Source organism: Macaca fascicularis, chromosome 19 (assembly GCF_037993035.2).
Source record: "Macaca fascicularis isolate 582-1 chromosome 19, T2T-MFA8v1.1".
NCBI classification, from domain to species: Eukaryota; Metazoa; Chordata; class Mammalia; order Primates; family Cercopithecidae; genus Macaca; species Macaca fascicularis.
In genome coordinates this window covers 47,208,214-47,228,161 of record NC_088393.1, presented here as the reverse complement: position 1 = coordinate 47,228,161, position 19,948 = coordinate 47,208,214, and the positions used below count along the sequence as shown (strand labels likewise).

Genomic DNA, 19,948 nt, shown 5'->3' with positions numbered 1-19,948 from the left:
ATTCTCTGTGTATTTTTATCCGTTTCCATGTCGTCCTGAATCACGTTTTTCTCTCCAGGTAACAGGAACATTGTCTCGAGGAATCCAAGACATTTGATTCTGAAATCTCCAATGTGAACCATACTTCCTGTACTAGTATATAACCAACCAATTCTTTAGTTCAAGCTTTTCAAATTTATCCTAAGTCCCCTTCAAATAGCACAGAGAAGTGGAAGTCTATTGCTGGGAGTTACAGCACCCACATCTTGACATAATTTTACTTTAAATTCTTCTTTCTTCTTTAAAAGTTCTGCTCATTTGCATTCTCCATGGAGAGAAAAAGCAAGTTATACTGACGCTCCAGAGGGAAACGCTCCTCTCAGATGGGGATCCTCGCCCAAGGCAGAAACCTGTGCACCCCGCGGGCTGGAACTCCCACGAATCCACTAGTCTCGGCTCCCTTTGGGGTCAGCCCCCATAGTATGGTGGGATCAACCCGAGAGGCTCAGAGCTCAAGGCTTCTGAGGCTTTTTCTGTTCAGGACTGTATTTCCCAGCGGCCACCGCGCCAGTTCACTTCCGGTCTCCGGGGTGACGACATAGTGCGGTGAGGTCTTCACGTCCGAGGACGAGATCCGTGGCTGCGGGAGGTCTCTGGTGACTGGGGCTGGAGCCTGACTGACCCGACAGTGCGGGTGGGCTAGAGGGAGGTACTCAGAGTAGGAACCCCGGGGCGCAGACGGGATCTGTCGGATCCCCAGGCGTGCGTGTGCGCGGGCATCAGAGGAGGGGGATTGTGAGATCATGAGTGACGGAGGGGACTGTGTGAGTGTGTGCGTGAGGCCCTATGCACAGGCCCGGGAAGGCGTGTGGACGCAGCGCACTTTGCTGGGGCTGTGTGAGCGTCACTATGCTGGTGCCCGCAAGCTCCTGCTGCTTCCTCCCTCTTTCCCCTTCACAGCTGCGGGGACTGCAGCAGAGCAATGGCCCCAGTAGGGAGGTCAGATATTGAGCCGAGAATGAAGCTTTACACAAGAAAGCGCAGAAGTGCCCCCGACTGTTCCCCAGGAGGGCAGCTACATGTTGAGAACCACAGCGTCCTCAGAGCTCTGTCCCCAGAAAGCAGCTCCAAACTGGTTGTACTGGTTGAACCGATTCCGCCTCCTTTTACTTCCTTCCTATTTCGTGTGAAGTGAGGGAAATTGTGGCCATGGAGGGAGGGTGCTTTCACACTCAGTCTGCGCTCCAAGAAAAACCTGGAGTCTCACGCTTGCCGTACCCTTCCCCAGTCGTGTTATTATCCAAAAGAAGCACCTGGAGGAAGATGAGAGCATTATTTCTGCACATCTAAAAGTCAAGGGTGAGTTCGTGCTTTGTATTTGCTCAAGAAATGCGTTTTTGATTTTAGAATATTGAGATTCCCATAAATTTTCAGTGAATCTAGGGGGATATGCAAATTAATTCGTGCACCCTCCTTCACCTTTCCACTTAATATTCACAAAACCATTTGGCAAATCGTTCACACCTTCCTGTGCGCTCTCTTTTTCGAAGCTGGTATGGAAATACACCTCCAGTAGTTAATATTAAAACTCCATTTAGACCCATATTTGGGAAGGAGGAGATTAGTGTTTAGGTGGAATCCCACACCAGACGTCAGTTGGTCTTTACAGACCTCCTTTTCAAAACAGGGAAGAATGGAGATGGTTGGATGATTTCCATTAGTCTGTGAGGCATTCGGGAGTGGAAAACTGACCGCACAGAAATTGGTATCAACAAGAGCCAGGATTTTTCCAGGGAGTCCATGAGATGATATTTGTTATACTTGCCAGATCTCTCTGAGGTTTGGCAGCTTCCGTTGTGTTTTGGGCGTGTGTGTGTGTGTGTGTGTGTGTGTGTGTGTGTGTGTGTACTGTGAGAGGCAATACACTGTTGTGGTTAAGAATAGGGGAGTGGATCCAGAGTATTTGGGTTGGAATGTTGGTTCTATCATGAGAATGAATGAATATCGTAAAGCCCCTTAGAGCACAGATAGGCATATAATAACGTTTAATATGTTTTAACTGTTGTTTTTGTGTAGTCATTTTAAGTCATTCCCTTGACTCTCTATAGAACAGGAACATTGGGAATATGTGATTCATTGCGATGGCTGCTTGTATATTAAGAAAATGAGTGAGGTGCTCAAATGATCTAGGACAGAAATTCTTTTTAAATCGACAGATATAATTGTATGTATTTATCATGTGCAACATGAAGTTTTATGGTATGTATACATTGTGGAATGACTAAATCTAGCTAATTAACAATGCATTACCTCACATAGTTATCATTTTTGTGGTAAGAACACTTAATATCGCCGGGCGCGGTGGCTCAAGCCTGTAATCCCAGCACTTTGGGAGGCCGAGGTGGGCGGATCACGAGGTCAGGAGATCGAGACCATCCTGGCTAACACGGTGAAACCCCGTCTCTACTAAAAATACAAGAAAATTAGCCGGGCGAGGTGGCGGGCGCCTGTAGTCTCAGCTACTCGGGAGGCTGAGGCAGGAGAATGGAGTGAACCCGGGGGGGCGGAGCTTGCAGTGAGCCGAGATCACGCTACTGCACTCCAGCCTGGGGCACAGAGCAAGACTCCGTCTCAAAAAAAAAAAAAAAAAAAAAAAAAAAGAACACTTAATGTCCACTCTCCTAGCATTTTTCAAGGCTACAGAATATTGTTATTAATTGTAGATACCATGTTGTATAATAGATCTCTTGAACTTATTTCTCTTCCTGAAATTTTGTATCCTTTGACCAACATTTCCCCAGTCAACACTGCCCTCCTTCCTCCCTCACCCACATTATCCCAGATCTGTAAATACCATTCTACTCTCCACTTCTGTGATATCAACTTTTTTAGATTTGGCTGATGAGTGAGATCATGTGTCTTTCTGTGCTTGGCTTACTTCACTTAATATGATGTTTTCCAGGCTCATCCATGTTTTTGCAAATGACAGAATTTCCTACTTTTTATGGCTAAATAGTATTCCCTTGTGTATATATACCTGCATATATATTACATTTTCTTTATCCATTCATTGATTGTTAGACACGTAGGTTGATGCCATATCTTGGCTATTGTGAATAGTGCTGTAATAAACATGGCTGTGCTGATATCTCTTTGACATACGGATTTCATTTCCTTTGGAGATATATTCCCAGTATTGGGATTACTGGAACATATGGTAGTTGTATTTTTAACTTTTTGAGTAACCTCCATACTGTTTTACATAATGGCTGTGCCCATTTACATTCTTGCCCACAGTGTGCAAGAGTTCCCTTTTCTCTACATTCTTGCCAATACTTAACATTTGTCTTTCTAGTAGCCACCCTAACAGGTATGAGGTAATATCTTATTGCAGGTTTAATTTTCATTTCCCTTATGATTAGTGATGTTGAGTATTTTTTCATATACTGTTGGCCATTTTTTATGTCTTCTTTTGGGATGTGCCTATTCGGGTCCTTTGCCCATCTTTTAATCAGGTTTTTTTTTTTTGCTGTTGAGTTGTTTGACTTCCTCATATATTTTGGATCTTAATCTCTTATATATATGGTTGCAAATATTTTCTCTCATTCTACAAGATGTCTCTTCACTTTGTTGATTGTTTCCTTTTCTGTGCAGAAGGTTGTTAGCTTGATATCATTTCATTTGTTCATTTTTGCTTTTGTTGCCTTTGCTTTTGAGGTCATATCCCAAAAAAAATCATTGCTCAGATCAGTTTCATAGAACTTTCCCCCTATGTTTTCTTCTATTTGTTTCATAGTTTAGGATCTTACATTTAGGTATTTTATCTGTTTAGAGTTGATTTTTGTATAATGGTTTGAGATAAGGGTCTAATTGCATTTTTCTGCATATGGATACCTATTTTTCACAGTAGTATTTTTTGAAGAGTCTTTTCCCCATTGTATGTTCTTGGCACCCTCCTCAAAACTCAGTTGGTTATAAATATATGGATTTATTCTGGGCCTCTCTATTCTGTTTCTTTGGTCTATGTGTCTTATTTTATGTCAGTACCCTGCTGTTTTGGTTACTATAGCTTTGTAGTATATATTGAAGTCAGATAGTTTGATACCTCCAACTTTGTTCCTTTTTGCTCAAGATTGCTTTAGCTATTTGGGTCTTTTGTGGTTCTATACAAATTTTTGCATTTTTTTGTTTTTTCCTATTTCTCTAAGGAATATAGGACAGAAATTCTTAACCTGAGTTCTTGTGACTCCATTTATGGTCTCAGGGACCAAGAGCTCTTGAAATAAAATATTGAAGTATTATAGAAATTTATAAATATGGGTTTTAGAGGGAGAAATAGTGTATCATTTCATAAGATTATAAAAAAATTTATGTGACCCATGAGGTTTGGATCCATTGATCTAGATAGAACATTGTTTCTCAGCTGGGGTGATGTTTAGAAACTTTTGATTGTCATGATGTCGGGGAGGGTGCTACTTAGATCTAATGGATGGAGGTCAGGAATGCTGCTGAACATTATATTATGCACAGGATAGCTCTCCCCACTCCCCCAACTAAGAATTATCTAGCACAATATGTCATTAATGCCTAGGGTGAGAAACTGTGGTCTAGAATCAAAAGATTGTGATATCTGGAATGACATTGTAAATGATCTTGTATAAACTAAGTGTTCTGTAATACAGAAATCATTAAGTTAATCATATTAGACTTAAGTGATAGAGTGTTATGCAGGTAATAAAATGATGTCTATAAGGAATTATGAAAAGTATTTGATATATCATTAAGCAATATTCATGCTATGAGCAATAATACTCAAGAAAATGTTACATGAGACGGGGTACAGTGGCTCACACCTGTAATCCCAGCACTTTGGGAGGCTGAGACAGGCAGATCATTTGAGGTCAGGAGTTTGAGACCAGCCTTGCCAACATGGTGAAACCTTGTCTCTACTAAAAATACAAAAACTAGCCAGGGGTGGTGGCAGGTGCCTGTAATCCCAGCTACTCAGGAGGCTGAGGCAGGAGAATTGCTTGAACCTGGGAGGCAGAGGTTGCAGTGAGCTGAGATCAGGCCACAGCACTCCAGCCTGGGTGACAGAGCAAGACTTCACCCCTGCCCCCCCAAAAGAAATTGTTATATTGTATATGAATCCCATATACTAAGATAGGGTTTTTGTATAAGAATTCTGTAAGAATCATATCTAAAGGCATTCTATAAGAATTATATCTAAAATAATATTTTAATTGGTTATTTGGTGAAGAAGGAAACCAAGCATGGTGGTGTATATTCCACAAATTTTCTCACATAGTTTGCAAATGCCACTTATCTGCATTGTGTTCATTCGGAGAAGAATCTTGATAATGAGAATATCTAATTATATTGGTGAGATACAGCTAAAGGATATTAGAACTACCTGATGTTATTTTTTATAGTCACATTAACCTCTTGTTGAACCTCATGACAGGCTCAGGTTTTTTTTCCTGATAACTCTGTTTTTATTTTTTACTTCGAAAGTAGAAATAGACTATCATTAATGCATACAAGACATTGGTTGGGGACTTGCAGAAAATTCTTTCTAGAAATTGTTCCAATATACATAGAAAAACATAGACCTCTTAGTGATGGTCAAGAATTGGAAAATAAAGGAAACAAACTCATTAAGTAAAAACAACAGCTCATTAGATTATCCTGATTTTTTCCCCCCAAGTTCAAAGGGAGATATCTAAATAAAAAGTGTCTTTCATCTAATTTGGAGAAGTTTCCTCATAGGAAAGAAATGTGTATATACATTTACATATGTCCATATATAGAGATGCATACACACACACGTGTGTGTGTGTGTGTGTGTATATATATATATATGTGACTATAACTATAAATATTCCAAGTTAATGCCTGGATGTAGTTACAATTTTTTTTTTTTCTGACATGAAGTCTCGCTCTGTTGCTAGGCTGGAGTGCAATGGTGTGATCTCGGCTCACTGCAACCTCTGCCTCCTGGGTTCAAGCGATTCTCGTGCCTCAGCCTCCCGAGTAGGTGGGATTACAGGCATGTGCCACCACACCCAGCTAATTTTTGTATTTTTAGTAGAGACGGGGTATCACCATGTTGGCTAGGATGGTCTCGATCTCCTGACCTCATGATCTGCCTGCCTTGGCCTCCCAAAGTGCTGGGATTACAGGTGTGAGCCACCGTGCCCGGCCACACCTTTTTGCTTCTTAAGCAAAAAGAAGAAAATTGGAGCTACACAGAGGAGAACTCTTAACATGCATATAATTTTCTAAATTTTTTTCTATTGATGTCTGTTAGTCTTTTTATTAATATTTCTATATACATATATTTTACAAATGTAATCATATTATCCTGTTTTGTAATCTAATTTTTCTGTTAATCATAGAGTACCATGTATTCTATTACGTGGATGTTCTAAACTGTATTAACCAACTGGCTTTTGCTGAAGTCAGAATGCTGAACACTGCCCTTGCAATTCTGTCTGTATATCCTTTCCAGTTCTCATGCCTTGCCCCACTGCACCCAATCCTGATTTCACAAAGAGGTTCTGGATTGGATGATGCGATCCCTTCTCAGCTCTGAAAGATGGGACTAGGGGAGGAGGATCTGCTTAGGGCAGGATCAGAGGTCCAGTCCTAGGCCAAGATAGGTATCCCAAGAACGGAGGACTGGCTGGAAGCCACAACTTCAAGGCAGAAATGCCTGTGCTCAGCATTCATGCTTCTGCCGCAGGTTGCCTTGGATGTAGGCGAGAGCTTGGTTTCATCCCAACTCCACCTATTCACTGCCAGTTTATTTGTGAGAGAGTGTGTGTGGGGACAAGGGGAGAGATGGGAGGTGGTGGAAGTGTGCATGTTAGCAGGAGTAGTTGAGAAATAGGAATGGAGAATAAAATAGTTATTTGCTTCAATGCTTTGAGAGCATTGAGACACAGCTTTAATTATGGCCTTTTCTTGTTGTTGTTTTCCAGGGTAGAAGCACGAGGAAGATTGACCAATTTTGTAATTCTAGAAACATGGTCCATGTAAGTTGATATTTCTCTCTTTTCCTTCAAATATGGTGATTTTCGGGTTAGGTGACTGTTATTATTTAACCTGAAGCTTCTTACCCAGGATCTATGATCTTACACCCCAGTTTGTCCCATTATAGTGAAGGTTGGTGACAAAAAAAAAAAAAAAAGTCAGTGCTCTTGCTATTTGTACCTCTGTTTCCTGCTGGCTTTGATGTTTTCTTTGAACAGGTTATTCAGTCTGTGCTCTGTGCTCAGACCTTGGTCAGGAAGAATATTGGAACAGTGGAGGAATCAGTCCCCACAGGGAAACAGGGTCTTATGGGTTTGATAAGTTACAGATGATTGACCACACTTGGGAACACTTTGAAACTTCACAGACTAGAGCTTTCCAGGTAGCTAAGGTCGAATTCCATAGTGAGTGGCCTCAGTCTGCAAGTGTGACAAGGTGTTCTGCTTTATGAGGCTTTTAGGAAAGTGATCAGTGAGGACAGTGGGCAGTAACAGGGAGAAGATAATTCAGGGCATGAATGATAGGTGATTACAGATTCTCTGGCCGGACGTGGTGGCTCACGCGTGCAGTCCCAGCACTTTGGGAGGCCGAGGCGGGTGGTGGATCACTTGAGGTCAGGAGTTTGAGACCAGCCTGGCCAACATGGTGAAACCCCGTCTCTTCTAACAACAACAACAACAACAATATTAGCCTATTGTGGTGGTACGCACCTGTAATCCCAGCTGCATAGGAGGCTGAGGCAGGAGAATTGCTTGAACCCGGGAGGTGGAGGTTGCAGTGAGCCGCGATCGTGCCACTGCACTCCAGCCTGGGTAACAGAGTGAGACTCTGTCTCAGGAAAAAAAAAAAAAATTATCAGAATTGGGAAAATCCTTAGAGGCCCTGGCCATCCTCAATGTATAAATAGAAAAAAATGAATAAATCTAATATGTCAATTATATTGACTTTCATGCAGCTTTTAAAAATCATTTGTCATGACAAGAAAAAATACTTTTGCTATCATCTCATACCATAATGAGCTTGAGGATTAAGAACATTCTTCAATTGTATGCAACCCCCACCTTTTTTTGTTTGTTTATTTTTCTGAGATAGGGTCTTGCTCTGTGGCCCAGGCTGGAGTGCAGTGGCGTGATCACAGTTCACTGTAGCCTTGAACTCCTGGGCTCAAGCGATACTCCTACCTCAGTCTCCCAAGTAGCTGGGACTACAGGTACGTGATACCACACACAGTTACTTAAAGTTTAATTTTTGCAGAGACAGGATATCATTATGTTGCCCAGGCTAGTCTCAAACTCCTGGGTTCAAGCAATCCTCCCACCTCGACCTCCTGAGTAGCTGGGACTATAGGGATGAGCCACCATGCTCAGCCAGCAGCAGGATTCTTGAAGAATGTGCAGGCACTCTGTGAATTTCCATATTGCTTTTTTCTTACAGTACACTCCTTCACTTCCTCTCCTTTCATCTTGAAACAATTTTCTTCAATTTCACCATAACACATGTGTTTGTGGTTTCAGGGATCAGTGACATTCAGGGATGTGGCCATTGACTTCTCTCAGGAGGAGTGGGAGTGCCTGCAGCCTGATCAGAGGACCTTGTACAGGGACGTGATGTTGGAGAACTACAGCCACCTGATCTCACTGGGTAAGGTCATCTGCCCCAGTTATTTTTGTATCTGTTCTCTGGAATATCAGCTTTCTTCACCGTGAATTTCAGGGCTATCTTTTAAGAGGTGGCTGAATTCCTTCTTGTTCCCAAAGGAATGGATTGAGATTTGTTGGGTTGAAAACAGGCACCTCCCTGAGCCCCTGTATCTTGCCTACTCCACAGTGGCCTCCATTACACTGGTCCTTTCTGTAATTGCCTCTCTCTCTCCATGACCATGGGGCTGAATTTGAAATCTTGTACGTTCATTGAAAGATACTGTCTAAGAACCAGGTTTCATGTTATGTTTGATGTCAGAATTACTGTAGATTTTCTGTTTTTTGGTTTGTTTTTGTTTTTTTGGCCCACCTGTAAGGAGAAGAGTGTCTTGAATTTTTCTATCAAAGAAACCTCTATGATCACTGGGAGGTTGAGGCTGCAGTGAGCTGTACCCATCACTGCACTCCAGCCTGGGCAATAGACTGAGACCTTGTCTGAAAAACAAAAACAGACAAACAAAAATGTCTGTTATTTACATACACTGATTGGGTTGACAGAAATTCATTTAACACTAAAGTGAATGCATTTCATTTCCTTCAATAAACATTGTGTTACTTGTTTTGTAGCTGAAAGTTTCAGGCTATGGAGTTTATGTATTTTCATTGAGTGAATATACTGAGTGAGCTGTATATGTCTAAGGATGCAAAATAAATGATAATAATAAACATAATCTTGACTTTGTGCTACTGTATATCACGCAATGTTAGAAGTATTTTACTTATATTAACTTATTTAGTCTTAGTATCAATCCTATAAAATAGGTGTTATATCATCCCCATTTTAGAGCTGGGAAAACTGAAGGACAGAGTTTAAATGACTTACCTGAGGTCATACTGCTAGTGAGTAGCAGAGACAGGATTTGAACACGGCAGTCTGGCTTGAAGTTTCCTGCTCTCAACCATTCAGTTATCCCTCTTTTTGAGGGATAAGATTCTGAGTTAGAAAAGAGTTCTCTTACTCAACCTCTCACTCTTATCTGAAGTCTCTTCTCAATATTGTTTTGACTTGTAATTTATTATAAGTTTAAGCAGGTCACAAAGATTTGAAAAAAAAAAATTTGTATTAAAAAAATTTTACATGTGTCATTTCTTTTACGCAGGAAGTTCCATTTCTAAACCAGATGTGATTACGTTACTTGAGCAAGAGAAAGAGCCCTGGATGGTTGTAAGGAAAGAAACAAGCAGATGGTATCCAGGTAAATGAGGGTAGAGCAGGCAGGGGGAAGCCATCATTGTCCCGGACAGCCATGTGCTCAGAAAGGAGTCACACCCCTGAGATGTGGTTTGAAAAACTTTCTTCGATGACCTAAGTTGTGTTGGATAAAAATGCCCAAGACCTGGGAAGGAAGTAAAGATTATAGCAGAAGCCGTCGCCAAGGAACTTCATCATTTACTAACCACCTAATTTCTGTTCTCTTATTTCCTTCCCCTTTTAGTGGAGTAAGTTCCCTCTGTTTTTCCCAGTGTAAACTTTTTTTTTTTTTTTAATGGAATCTTGCTCTGTTCTGCAGTGTGGAGTGCAGTGATGTGATCTTGACTCACTGCAACCTCTGCCTCTTGGGTTCAAGCAATTCTCATGCCTCAGCTTCCCAAGTAGCTGGGATAACAGGTGCCCACCACTGCACCTGGCTAATTTTTGTATTTTTAGTAGAGATGAGGTTTCACTGTGTTGGCCAGGTTGTTCCTGAACTCCTGACCTCAGGTGATCTGCCCACCTCAGCCTCCCAAATTCCTGGGATTACAGGTATGAGCCATTGTGCCCAGCCCATTTGCCAACTTTTTAATAGGATTTTTTTTTTTTTGGCTGTTATTTGAGTCTTGTCAGAGAAATAGTTTGCAAATAACTTCTCTCATTTAATTTTGTCTATTCCCTCTGTTGATACTTTCGTTTGCTCTGCAGAAGCGTTTTAATACAGTTTAATTTAATACAGTTTAATACAGTTCCATTGATCTGTTTTTGTTTTTGCTGCCTGTGCCTTTGCAGTGTTAACCAGAAAATTTTTGCCTAGGTCAATGTCCTGAAGCACTTCCTTTATGTTTTCTTTTAGTTGTTTTGTAGTTTTGAGTCTTACATTTAAGTCTTTAATCCATTTCCAGTTGATTTTTGTATATGGTGAGAAATAGGGGTCTGGTTTCATTCTATCGCATATGGATATCCAGTTGCTCCAGCACCATTTCTTTATTTATTTTTAATTATTATTTTCCAACTTTTATTTTAGGTCCAAGGGGTACATGTGTGGGTTTGTTATATGGGTAAATTGCACGTTGTGGTGGGTTTGGTGTACAGATTATTTCACCACCCAGATAATAAGCATAGTACCCAATAGGTAGTTTTTGGATCTTCATCCTCCCACCCTCTACTCTCAAGTAGGCCCTGATGTCTGTTGTTCTGTTTTTTTGTGTCCATGTGTACTCGGTGTTTAGCTCCCACTTATAAGTGAGAATATGTAGTCTTTGGTTTTCTGTTCCTTCATTAATTTGCTTAGGATAATGGCATCCAGTGCCATCCACATTGCTGCACATAATCTTGTTCTTTTTTATGGTTACGTAGTATTCCTTGGGCTATATGTACCACATTTTCTTTAGCCAGGTAACCATTCATGGACATTTAAGTTAATTCCATGTCTTTGCTATTATGAATGGTGCTACAATAAACATAGGCATTCATGTGCCATTAGGTTAGAACTGTTTTCTTTTTTTGTTTCTTCCTTGTCTGGTTTTTGTTTCATGGTATGCCAGCTTCATAGACTGAGTTAAAGAGAATTTCCTCCTCTGAAATTTTTTGGAATAGTTTGAGGAGAATTGGTATTAGTTCTTTGAGAGTTTGGTAGATAGAATTCAGCAGGGAAGTCATCAGTCCTGGAGTTTTCATTTTTGGGTGACATTTTATTACTGATTCAATCTCATTACTCATTATTGGCCTGTTCAGCTTTTCTGTTTTGATGATCTTTTCTGTTTCTGTGGTGTCAGTGGTAATATCTCCTTTTTTATTTCTGATTTTGCTTATTCTCTTTTCTTCTTGGTTAGTCAAGCTAGTGGTTTATTAATTATATTTATGTTTTTTAAAAAACAACTTTTCATTTCATTGATCTTTTGTATTATTTAGTCTGTATTTTATTTAGTTCTGCCCTGATTTCATTGGATTGTTTATTTGAAATCTACTTTTTCAATGTTGGTGTTTATTGCCATCAACTTCACTCTTAGCAGTGCTTTTGCTGTATCCCATAGGTTTTGCTATGTTGAATTCTTTTTTTCATTTGTTTCAAGAAATTTTTTGATTTCCTCCTTAATTTCTTTCTTGACCCAGTGGTTATGTATGAGCAGGTTGTTTAATTTCCATGTGTTGTACAGTTTCCAAAGTTCGTCTTGTTACTGATTTCTTGTTCTATTCCATGTCTGAGAAAAGACTTGATATAATTTTGGTTTTGAAGAATTTGTTAAGAATTGCATCCTGGGCCGGGCGCGGTGGCTCAAGCCTGTAATCCCAGCACTTTGGGAGGCCGAGACGGGTGGATCACGAGGTCAGGAGATCGAGACTATCCTGGCTAACACGGTGAAACCCCGTCTCTACTAAAAAATACAAAAAACTAGCCGGGCGAGGTGGCGGGCGCCTGTAGTCCCAGCTACTCGGGAGGCTGAGGCAGGAGAATGGCGTAAACCCGGGAGGCGGAGCTTGCAGTGAGCTGAGATCCGGCCACTGCACTCCAGCCTGGGCGACAGAGCGAGACTCCGTCTCAAAAAAAAAAAAAAAAAAAAAAAAAGAATTGCATCCTAACATATGGTCTGTCCTAGAGAATGTTCTGTGTGCTAATGAGAGTATGTGTATTCTGTAGCTATTTGATGAAATGTTCAGTAAATGTCTGGTAGGCCTGTTTTGTCTAATGTGAAGTTTAAATCCAATGTTTCTTTGTTAATTTTCTATCTAGATGATCTGTCTAATTCAGAGTGGGGTGTTGAAGTCCCCAGTGATTATTGCCCTGGAGTATATCTCTCTCCCTTTTGATCTAATAATATTCACCTTATATATCTGGGTGTTCTGGTGTTGGGATTATAGTATGTTTAGAATTATTATATCCTCTTGCTGAATTGATCCCTTTATCATTATACCATGACCTTCTTTGTCTCTTTTTGCTGCTTTTGACTTAAAATCTTTTTTGTCTGATATAAATATAGCTATTCCTGCTCACTTTGGTTTCCATTTGCATAGAATATCTTTTACTATTCCTTTACTTTCAGTCCATATGTTTCTTTACCAGTGAGATGAGTCTCTTGTTGGCAGCATATAACTGGGTCACTTTTTTTTTAAATCCATTCAGCCAGTCTATATCTTTTAGATGAAAAGTTTAATCAATTTACATTCAATGTGATTACTGATATGTGAGGGCTTATTCTTGTCATTGTATTAATTGATTTCTAGTTGATTTGTATATCCTTTGTTCCTTTCTTTCTCTTTTATTTTTTATCATTGTGGTTTGGTTGTTTTCTATAGGGATAACATTTGAGTTCTTTCTCCTTATTTGTGTATTTGCTGTGTCAGTGGGTTTTATAATTTTGTATGTTTTCACAATGGTAGATATTCTTTCACTTCTAAGTGTAGGACTCTTAAGCATATCTTGTAGAGCTGGTCTACCCTCAGCTTTTGTCTGGGAAAGATTATTTCTTCTTCATTTATGTTGGATAATTTGCTGAGGATAGTATCCTTGATTGGCAAGTTTTTTCTTTCAACACTTTGAATATATCATTTCATTCTCTCTCATTTCTTTCTGTTGAGAAATCTGCTATTTGGCTGATGAGAGTTCCCTTGTAAGTAACTAGATGCTTTTCTCTTGCTGTTTTTAGTATTCTCTCTTTGTCTTTGACTTTTGTATTTTGACCATAATGTGCCATGGAGAAGCCTTTTTTGTGTTGTTATCTATTTGGGTATCTCTGAGCTTCCTATATCTGGATGTCTACATCTCTTGCTAGAGTTGGAAAGTTTCCAGCTATTATTTCATTAAATAGATTTTCTTTCCTTTATTTTTTCTCTTCATCTCTGGGACCTCAAAATTTCAAATATTTGGTTGTTTTATGATGTCCCATATAGGGTCTTTGTTTATTCTTCTTTTTTTCTTTTTCTGTTTTTGTCTGACTGGGTTATTTCAAAAGAATTGGCTTTATGTTCTGAGATTCTTCTACTTGATCTAGTCTGTTGTTGAAGATTTTGAATGTATTTTATATTTTATTCAATGAATTATTCAGTTTCAGAATTTCTGTTTGGTTCTTTTTTATAATGAAATTGGTAAATTTCTTCTTCTTATCCTGAGGGTTTTTTTTTTTTTTTTTTTTTTTTCTGATTTCTTTGTATTGTTCTTCCAAATTCTCTTGTATCTCGCTTAGCTTCTTTAATATAATTATTTTTGAATTATTTCGCTAGGATATAACATTTCCCCCCATTGGAATGTTTCTGGAGAATTATTATGTTCCTGTGGAGATGTCATGTTTCCTTCTTTTTTTTTTGTTACTTCCTGTGTTTATTCTCATTTTTTTGAATTTGCTTTTGTAGGGGAGGCTTTTTTCCTAAAGATGTATCTATGGTTAATAGGGTTGGATAGGGCATTTTCGCTTTGATTCTGGGTGTGTGCAGTAGTGTTGTTATGTAGTGTTATGATTTTTTTTTTGACTGTAAACAGTGTCATTGGTGTGTGTGATTTCTTCATTGGTTTTGGTTGTGATGGTTAGTGGAGGGTATGGTGAAGTTTTATTGGGGATGAGAAGTGATACAGTTTAGGTATTTTCCCCTCTAAATCTCAAGTTGAACTGTAATCCCCAGTGTTGGAGATGGGGCCTGGTGGGAGGTAATTGGATCATGGGAGTTGATTTCTCATGAATGGCTTAGCACCACCCCCTTGGTGCTGTCCTCACAATAGTGAGTGAGTTCTTGCAGGACCTGGTTGTTAAAAGTATATGGCACTTCTCCTTGTTCTCTCTCTTGCTCCTTCTCTTGCTGTGTGACATTCTTTGTCCTGTGTTGCCTTCTTTGATGAGTAAAAGCCCGCTAAGGCCTCCCCAGAAGCTGAGCAGATGCCAGCGCCATGCTTGTACAACCTGCAGAACCATGAGCCAGTTAATACTCATTTTTTCGTAAATTACCCAGTCTCAGGTATTCCTTTAATGCAAGAATGGCCTAGCACTAGGACACTAGGTAGGCAAGTCCTTGGACTCTGGTGGTGGCAGTAGCAGTCCAGACATGCCTGTTTTGGGGCCTCAGGGTAGTCTGTGCTGGTACTAGTATCGGTGTGTCTAGGCACATTGATTCTTTGGCCTCCTTGTGGTTTGGATGATAATGGTATGCTGGGTGGATGGATGGGTTCTTGGACTCTTGGGTAGCAAGTGTGGCATGGGTGGTGGCAGTAGTAGTGAACAGGACAAACTTCTGGCTCCCAAGCAGTAAGTGCTTGGTGTTGGAGGTGACTGTGATGGGCTGGGTGAGCCAGTCCACAGAACATCCAGTTGTGAGTACAGGTGGGTGCCAGTTGTGGAGGTAGCAGCAGGTTATATGGGTCTGACCTCAGGCCTCTGTGACGAGTGCTTAGGTAGCAAAGGTGGTAGATGGATCAGGGTGATCCCCAGGTTCCCAGATGGTATGCTTGGGGACTTGGGCACAGAGCTGGGTCTGGTGGACCTGACCTTAGGCCCCCCAGTTTTATGTGCTGGTTCTTATGGTAAATAGGGGTGGAGTGATCCCCAGGCCCCTGGCAGAATGCTGCTGTTGATTTTCTTTTCTAATGTGAGTTGAAATTTTCTTGTATATGCCAGTATATTTGGATTGTATCCTGGACATTCTAATTACTGACTATGAAGCTATGGGTCTCATGGTCTTAAGTCCTATAGAACATATCAATATGTTTCAACAGATAGTTGACCTAGTTAGGATCAACATTCGGTGGTTCATTTTCCTATTTTTACATGTACATAACCAGGCTGGCTCAGATGTGCATTTGCTTCCACTGGAAATGGAAGTGATACGAGAAAGGTTCTATCTACCAACTTTGTTGGTTTTAGCTAATAAAACCAATAAAGGTTTTATTGGTTTGAATTGATGGTTTCAGTTGATGAAAGGACTTTGCATGTATGTTATAGGAAAATAAAATAGGTTTGCTTTCTTCATTTCTTTCAGATTTGGAGTCAAAATATGGACCTGAGAAAGTATCTCCAGAAAATGACATCTCTGAAGTAAATTTACCCAAACAGGTTATAAAGCACATAAGTACAACTCTTGGCCTTGAGGCCTTTTATTTTAGAAACTACTCAGAATATGGAAGATTTGAGGGACTACAGGGGTATCAAGAAGGACATATCAATCAAAAGATGATCAGCTGTGAAAAACTGCCTACTTATACTTCTCATGCTTCTCTTATTTGCAATACACATAAACCGTATGAATGTAAGGAATGTGGGAAATACTTTAGTCGTAGTGCAAATCTTCTTCAGCATCAGAGTATTCATACTGGAGAGAAACCCTTTGAATGTAAGGAGTGTGGGAAAGCCTTTCGACTTCACATACAATTTACTCGACATCAGAAATTTCATACTGGTGAGAAACCTTTTGAATGTAACGAATGTGGAAAGGCCTTTAGTCTTCTTACCCTGCTTAATCGCCATAAGAACATTCACACAGGTGAGAAACTGTTTGAATGTAAGGAATGTGGGAAGTCCTTTAATCGTAGTTCAAACCTTGTTCAACATCAGAGTATTCATGCTGGTGTAAAACCATATGAATGTAAAGAGTGTGGGAAAGGCTTCAATCGTGGTGCACACCTTATTCAGCATCAGAAAATTCATTCCAATGAGAAACCCTTTGTATGTAAGGAATGTGGGATGGCCTTTCGATATCATTACCAACTTATTGAACATTGCCAAATTCATACTGGTGAGAAACCCTTTGAATGTAAAGAATGTGGAAAGGCGTTTACTCTTCTGACAAAGCTTGTTCGACATCAGAAGATTCATACTGGTGAGAAACCCTTTGAATGCAGAGAATGTGGGAAGGCCTTTAGTCTTCTCAACCAGCTTAATCGCCATAAGAACATTCACACAGGTGAAAAACCATTTGAATGTAAGGAATGTGGGAAGTCCTTTAATCGTAGCTCAAACCTTGCTCAACATCAGAGTATTCATGCTGGTGTAAAACCATATGAATGTAAGGAGTGTGGGAAAGGCTTTAATCGTGGTGCACATCTTATTCAGCATCAAAAAATTCATTCCAATGAGAAACCTTTTGTATGTAGGGAATGTGAGATGGCCTTTAGATATCATTGCCAACTTATTGAACATTCTCGAATTCATACTGGTGACAAGCCATTTGAATGTAAAGACTGTGGGAAGGCCTTCAATCGTGGCTCGAGCCTTGTTCAACATCAGAGTATTCACACTGGTGAGAAGCCCTATGAATGTAAGGAATGTGGGAAGGCTTTTAGACTTTACCTACAACTTTCTCAACATCAGAAAACTCATACAGGTGAGAAACCCTTTGAATGTAAGGAATGTGGGAAATTCTTCCGTCGTGGTTCAAATCTTAATCAACATCGAAGTATTCATACTGGAAAGAAACCCTTTGAATGTCAGGAATGTGGGAAAGCCTTTCGACTTCATATGCACCTTATTCGACATCAGAAATTGCATACTAGTGAGAAACCCTTTGAATGTAAGGAGTGTGGGAAAGCCTTCCGACTTCATATGCAACTTATTCGACACCAGAAATTGCATACTGGTGAGAAACCCTTTGAATGTAAGGCGTGTGGAAAGGTTTTTAGTCTTCCCACCCAGCTTAATCGCCATAAGAATGTTCACACAGGTGAGAAGCCATCTTGAATGTAAGGAATGTGGAAAATCCTTTAATCGTGTCTCAAACAATGTTCAACATCAGAGTATTCATGCTGGTGTAAAACCATGTGAATGTAAGGAGTGTGGGAAAGGCTTCAGTCGTGGTTCAAACCTTACTCAGCATCAGAAAATTCATTCCAGTGAGGAACTCTTTGTATGTAAGGAGTGGAGGAAGACCTTTAGATATCATTACCAACTTACTGAACATTACCAAATTCACACTGGTAAAAAAAACCCTTTGAATGTAAAGAATGTGGAAAGGCCTTTAGTTTTCTGACACAGCTTGCTGGACTTCAGATCATTTATACTGGCGAGAAGCCATTTGAATTTGAGGAATGTGGGAAGGCCTTCAATAGTGGCTCAAACCTTATTCAACATCAGAGTATTCATACAGGTGAGAAACTCTATGAATGTAAGGAGTGTGGGAAAACCTAGATTTCGTTTGGTCCTGACTGCACATCAAAGAATTCACACTGGTATGAAGCCCTGTGAATGAATGTACAGAATGTGGGAAGACCTTTAGTTGTAGCTCAAACATTGTTCAACATGTTAAAATTCATACTGGTGAGAAACCCTAGAATGTAAGGAATGTGGGAAAGCATTTACTGTGGATTATCAGCTTTCTTAACATCAGAAAATTCATAATAGTTAGAAATTTTATGACTATAAGGAGTGTGGACAAGCCTTCACTGTGTATGAAAAATTTACTCAACACCGGAGAGCTCATATTGATGAGAAATCTTGTGAACATAAAAGAATGTGTGAAGAACTTTCATCATGGCCTGGGATTTGCTCAACGTCAGAGTATTCATACTTCCGAGAAATCTTTGGGTGTAAGGAATGTGGGGCGTTTTATAGCCACACTAAATACCTTAGTGTTTGGAGAAGATAATTCTTGTGAGAAAGTCTTTGAATGAGGAATATAGGGTAGTTGTTATATTCACAATATACTCCCTATGAAATACTTTACCAGATACAGGCATACCTCACTGAATTGTGCATTGCAGTTATTGTGTTTTATACAAATTGAAGGTTTGTGGCAACCCTGTGGTAAGCAAGATAATCAGGTCCATTTTCCAAATATCATGTGTGCATTTCATGTCTTTATGTCACATTTTGGTAATTCTCAGAATATTTCAAACTTTTTCATTGTTATGTATCTATCATGGTGATCAATAACCAGTGATTTTTGATGTTACTATTGTAATTGCTTTGGGATACCACAAATCCTGCCCATAAAAGATGGTAAACCTAGTTGATACTTGTGGGTTTGGAAGGAATTGTCAAATATACAACCATATACCCCCACCTAGATTCAAAATTATTGACAAATTTGCACGTTTATTTTTTGTATATTTGTTGTACCATTGAGAATAAGTTTTAGACATCATGACACTTTACCCTTTATTTAATCAACATGTGTATCACCCAAACATAAAGACAAAATCATATAGCTGTTGTACCATAATTACCCTTAAGGAAACTATTCATAATTCTGTAATATTCCATTTTCAGATTTCTTCATTGGCTTCCAAACCATCTTTTACAGCTATTCATATTCAAAGGAGAATCCATCGCAGAATCTGCATTGCATTTGGTTATCTCTCTTTAGTATATTGTAGCCTGGAAATTGTATGAATGTAGGCTCTTAAAAGCTACAGAGGCTTAAGCCTTAGCTTATAAGTCTGGGCCTTCATGTTTTTTATTTCCCCAGGTGATTGTGATACTAACCAGAGTTAGAGAGCCACTGACCTAGAACATTTCTCCTCATTCTTTTTTTTTTTCGCAGTTGCAAGATTTAATAGAGTGGAAACAGAGCTCCCATACAAAGGCCGGGGGGGCACCCAAAGAGGGTAGCCATTGCCGGCTCGAATGCCTGGGTTTATATCCCGATCATTGTCCCTCCCGCTGTGCTCTCAGGCAATAGATGATTGGCTATTTCTTTATCTCCTGTTTTTGCCTAATTAGCATTTTAGTGAACTCTCTTTCCTACCTGATTGGTCAGGTGTGAGCTAAGTTGCAAGCCCCATGTTTAAAGGTGAATGCGGTCACCTTCCCAGCTAGGCTTAGGGATTCTTCGTTGGCCTAGGAAATCCGGCTAGTCCTGTCTCTCAGTAACCCCCTCAACAGGAAAACCCAAGTGCTATTGGGGAGGTTGACTGATGACTGATCCAACTGCTTCCTGCTGAATTGGGACATAGTAGAGGTTGTGCAGTTGAGATTTCCTCGGGAGGGGTGCCTTCGATGTCCGGAGCATCGGCTAGCAGGCCAGTCCAGGGGTCCGCGGTAGATTTTAGTCATGGACTGCATCTGGGGCTCCATTTGAAGAACAATTTGTAGCTTTACAGCTTCGATTCTGGAGGAGACAAACT

At 40.0% G+C, this 19,948-nt stretch overlaps 1 protein-coding gene across 1 annotated transcript; it reads left to right on the top strand.

Annotated features, from left to right (window-relative positions):
- Positions 1 to 602: 602 nt before the first annotated feature.
- Positions 603 to 18,884, top strand: LOC102130187 (uncharacterized). The gene is given in 9 exon segments (XM_015441409.4): positions 603 to 1,338; positions 6,963 to 7,016; positions 8,529 to 8,655; positions 9,815 to 9,910; positions 15,871 to 17,486; positions 17,572 to 17,802; positions 17,805 to 17,988; positions 18,155 to 18,216; positions 18,218 to 18,884. Coding segments are annotated over 8 exon segments (2,601 nt in total). The 5' UTR covers positions 603 to 1,338; positions 6,963 to 7,007; the 3' UTR covers positions 18,494 to 18,884.
- Positions 18,885 to 19,948: the final 1,064 nt, after the last annotated feature.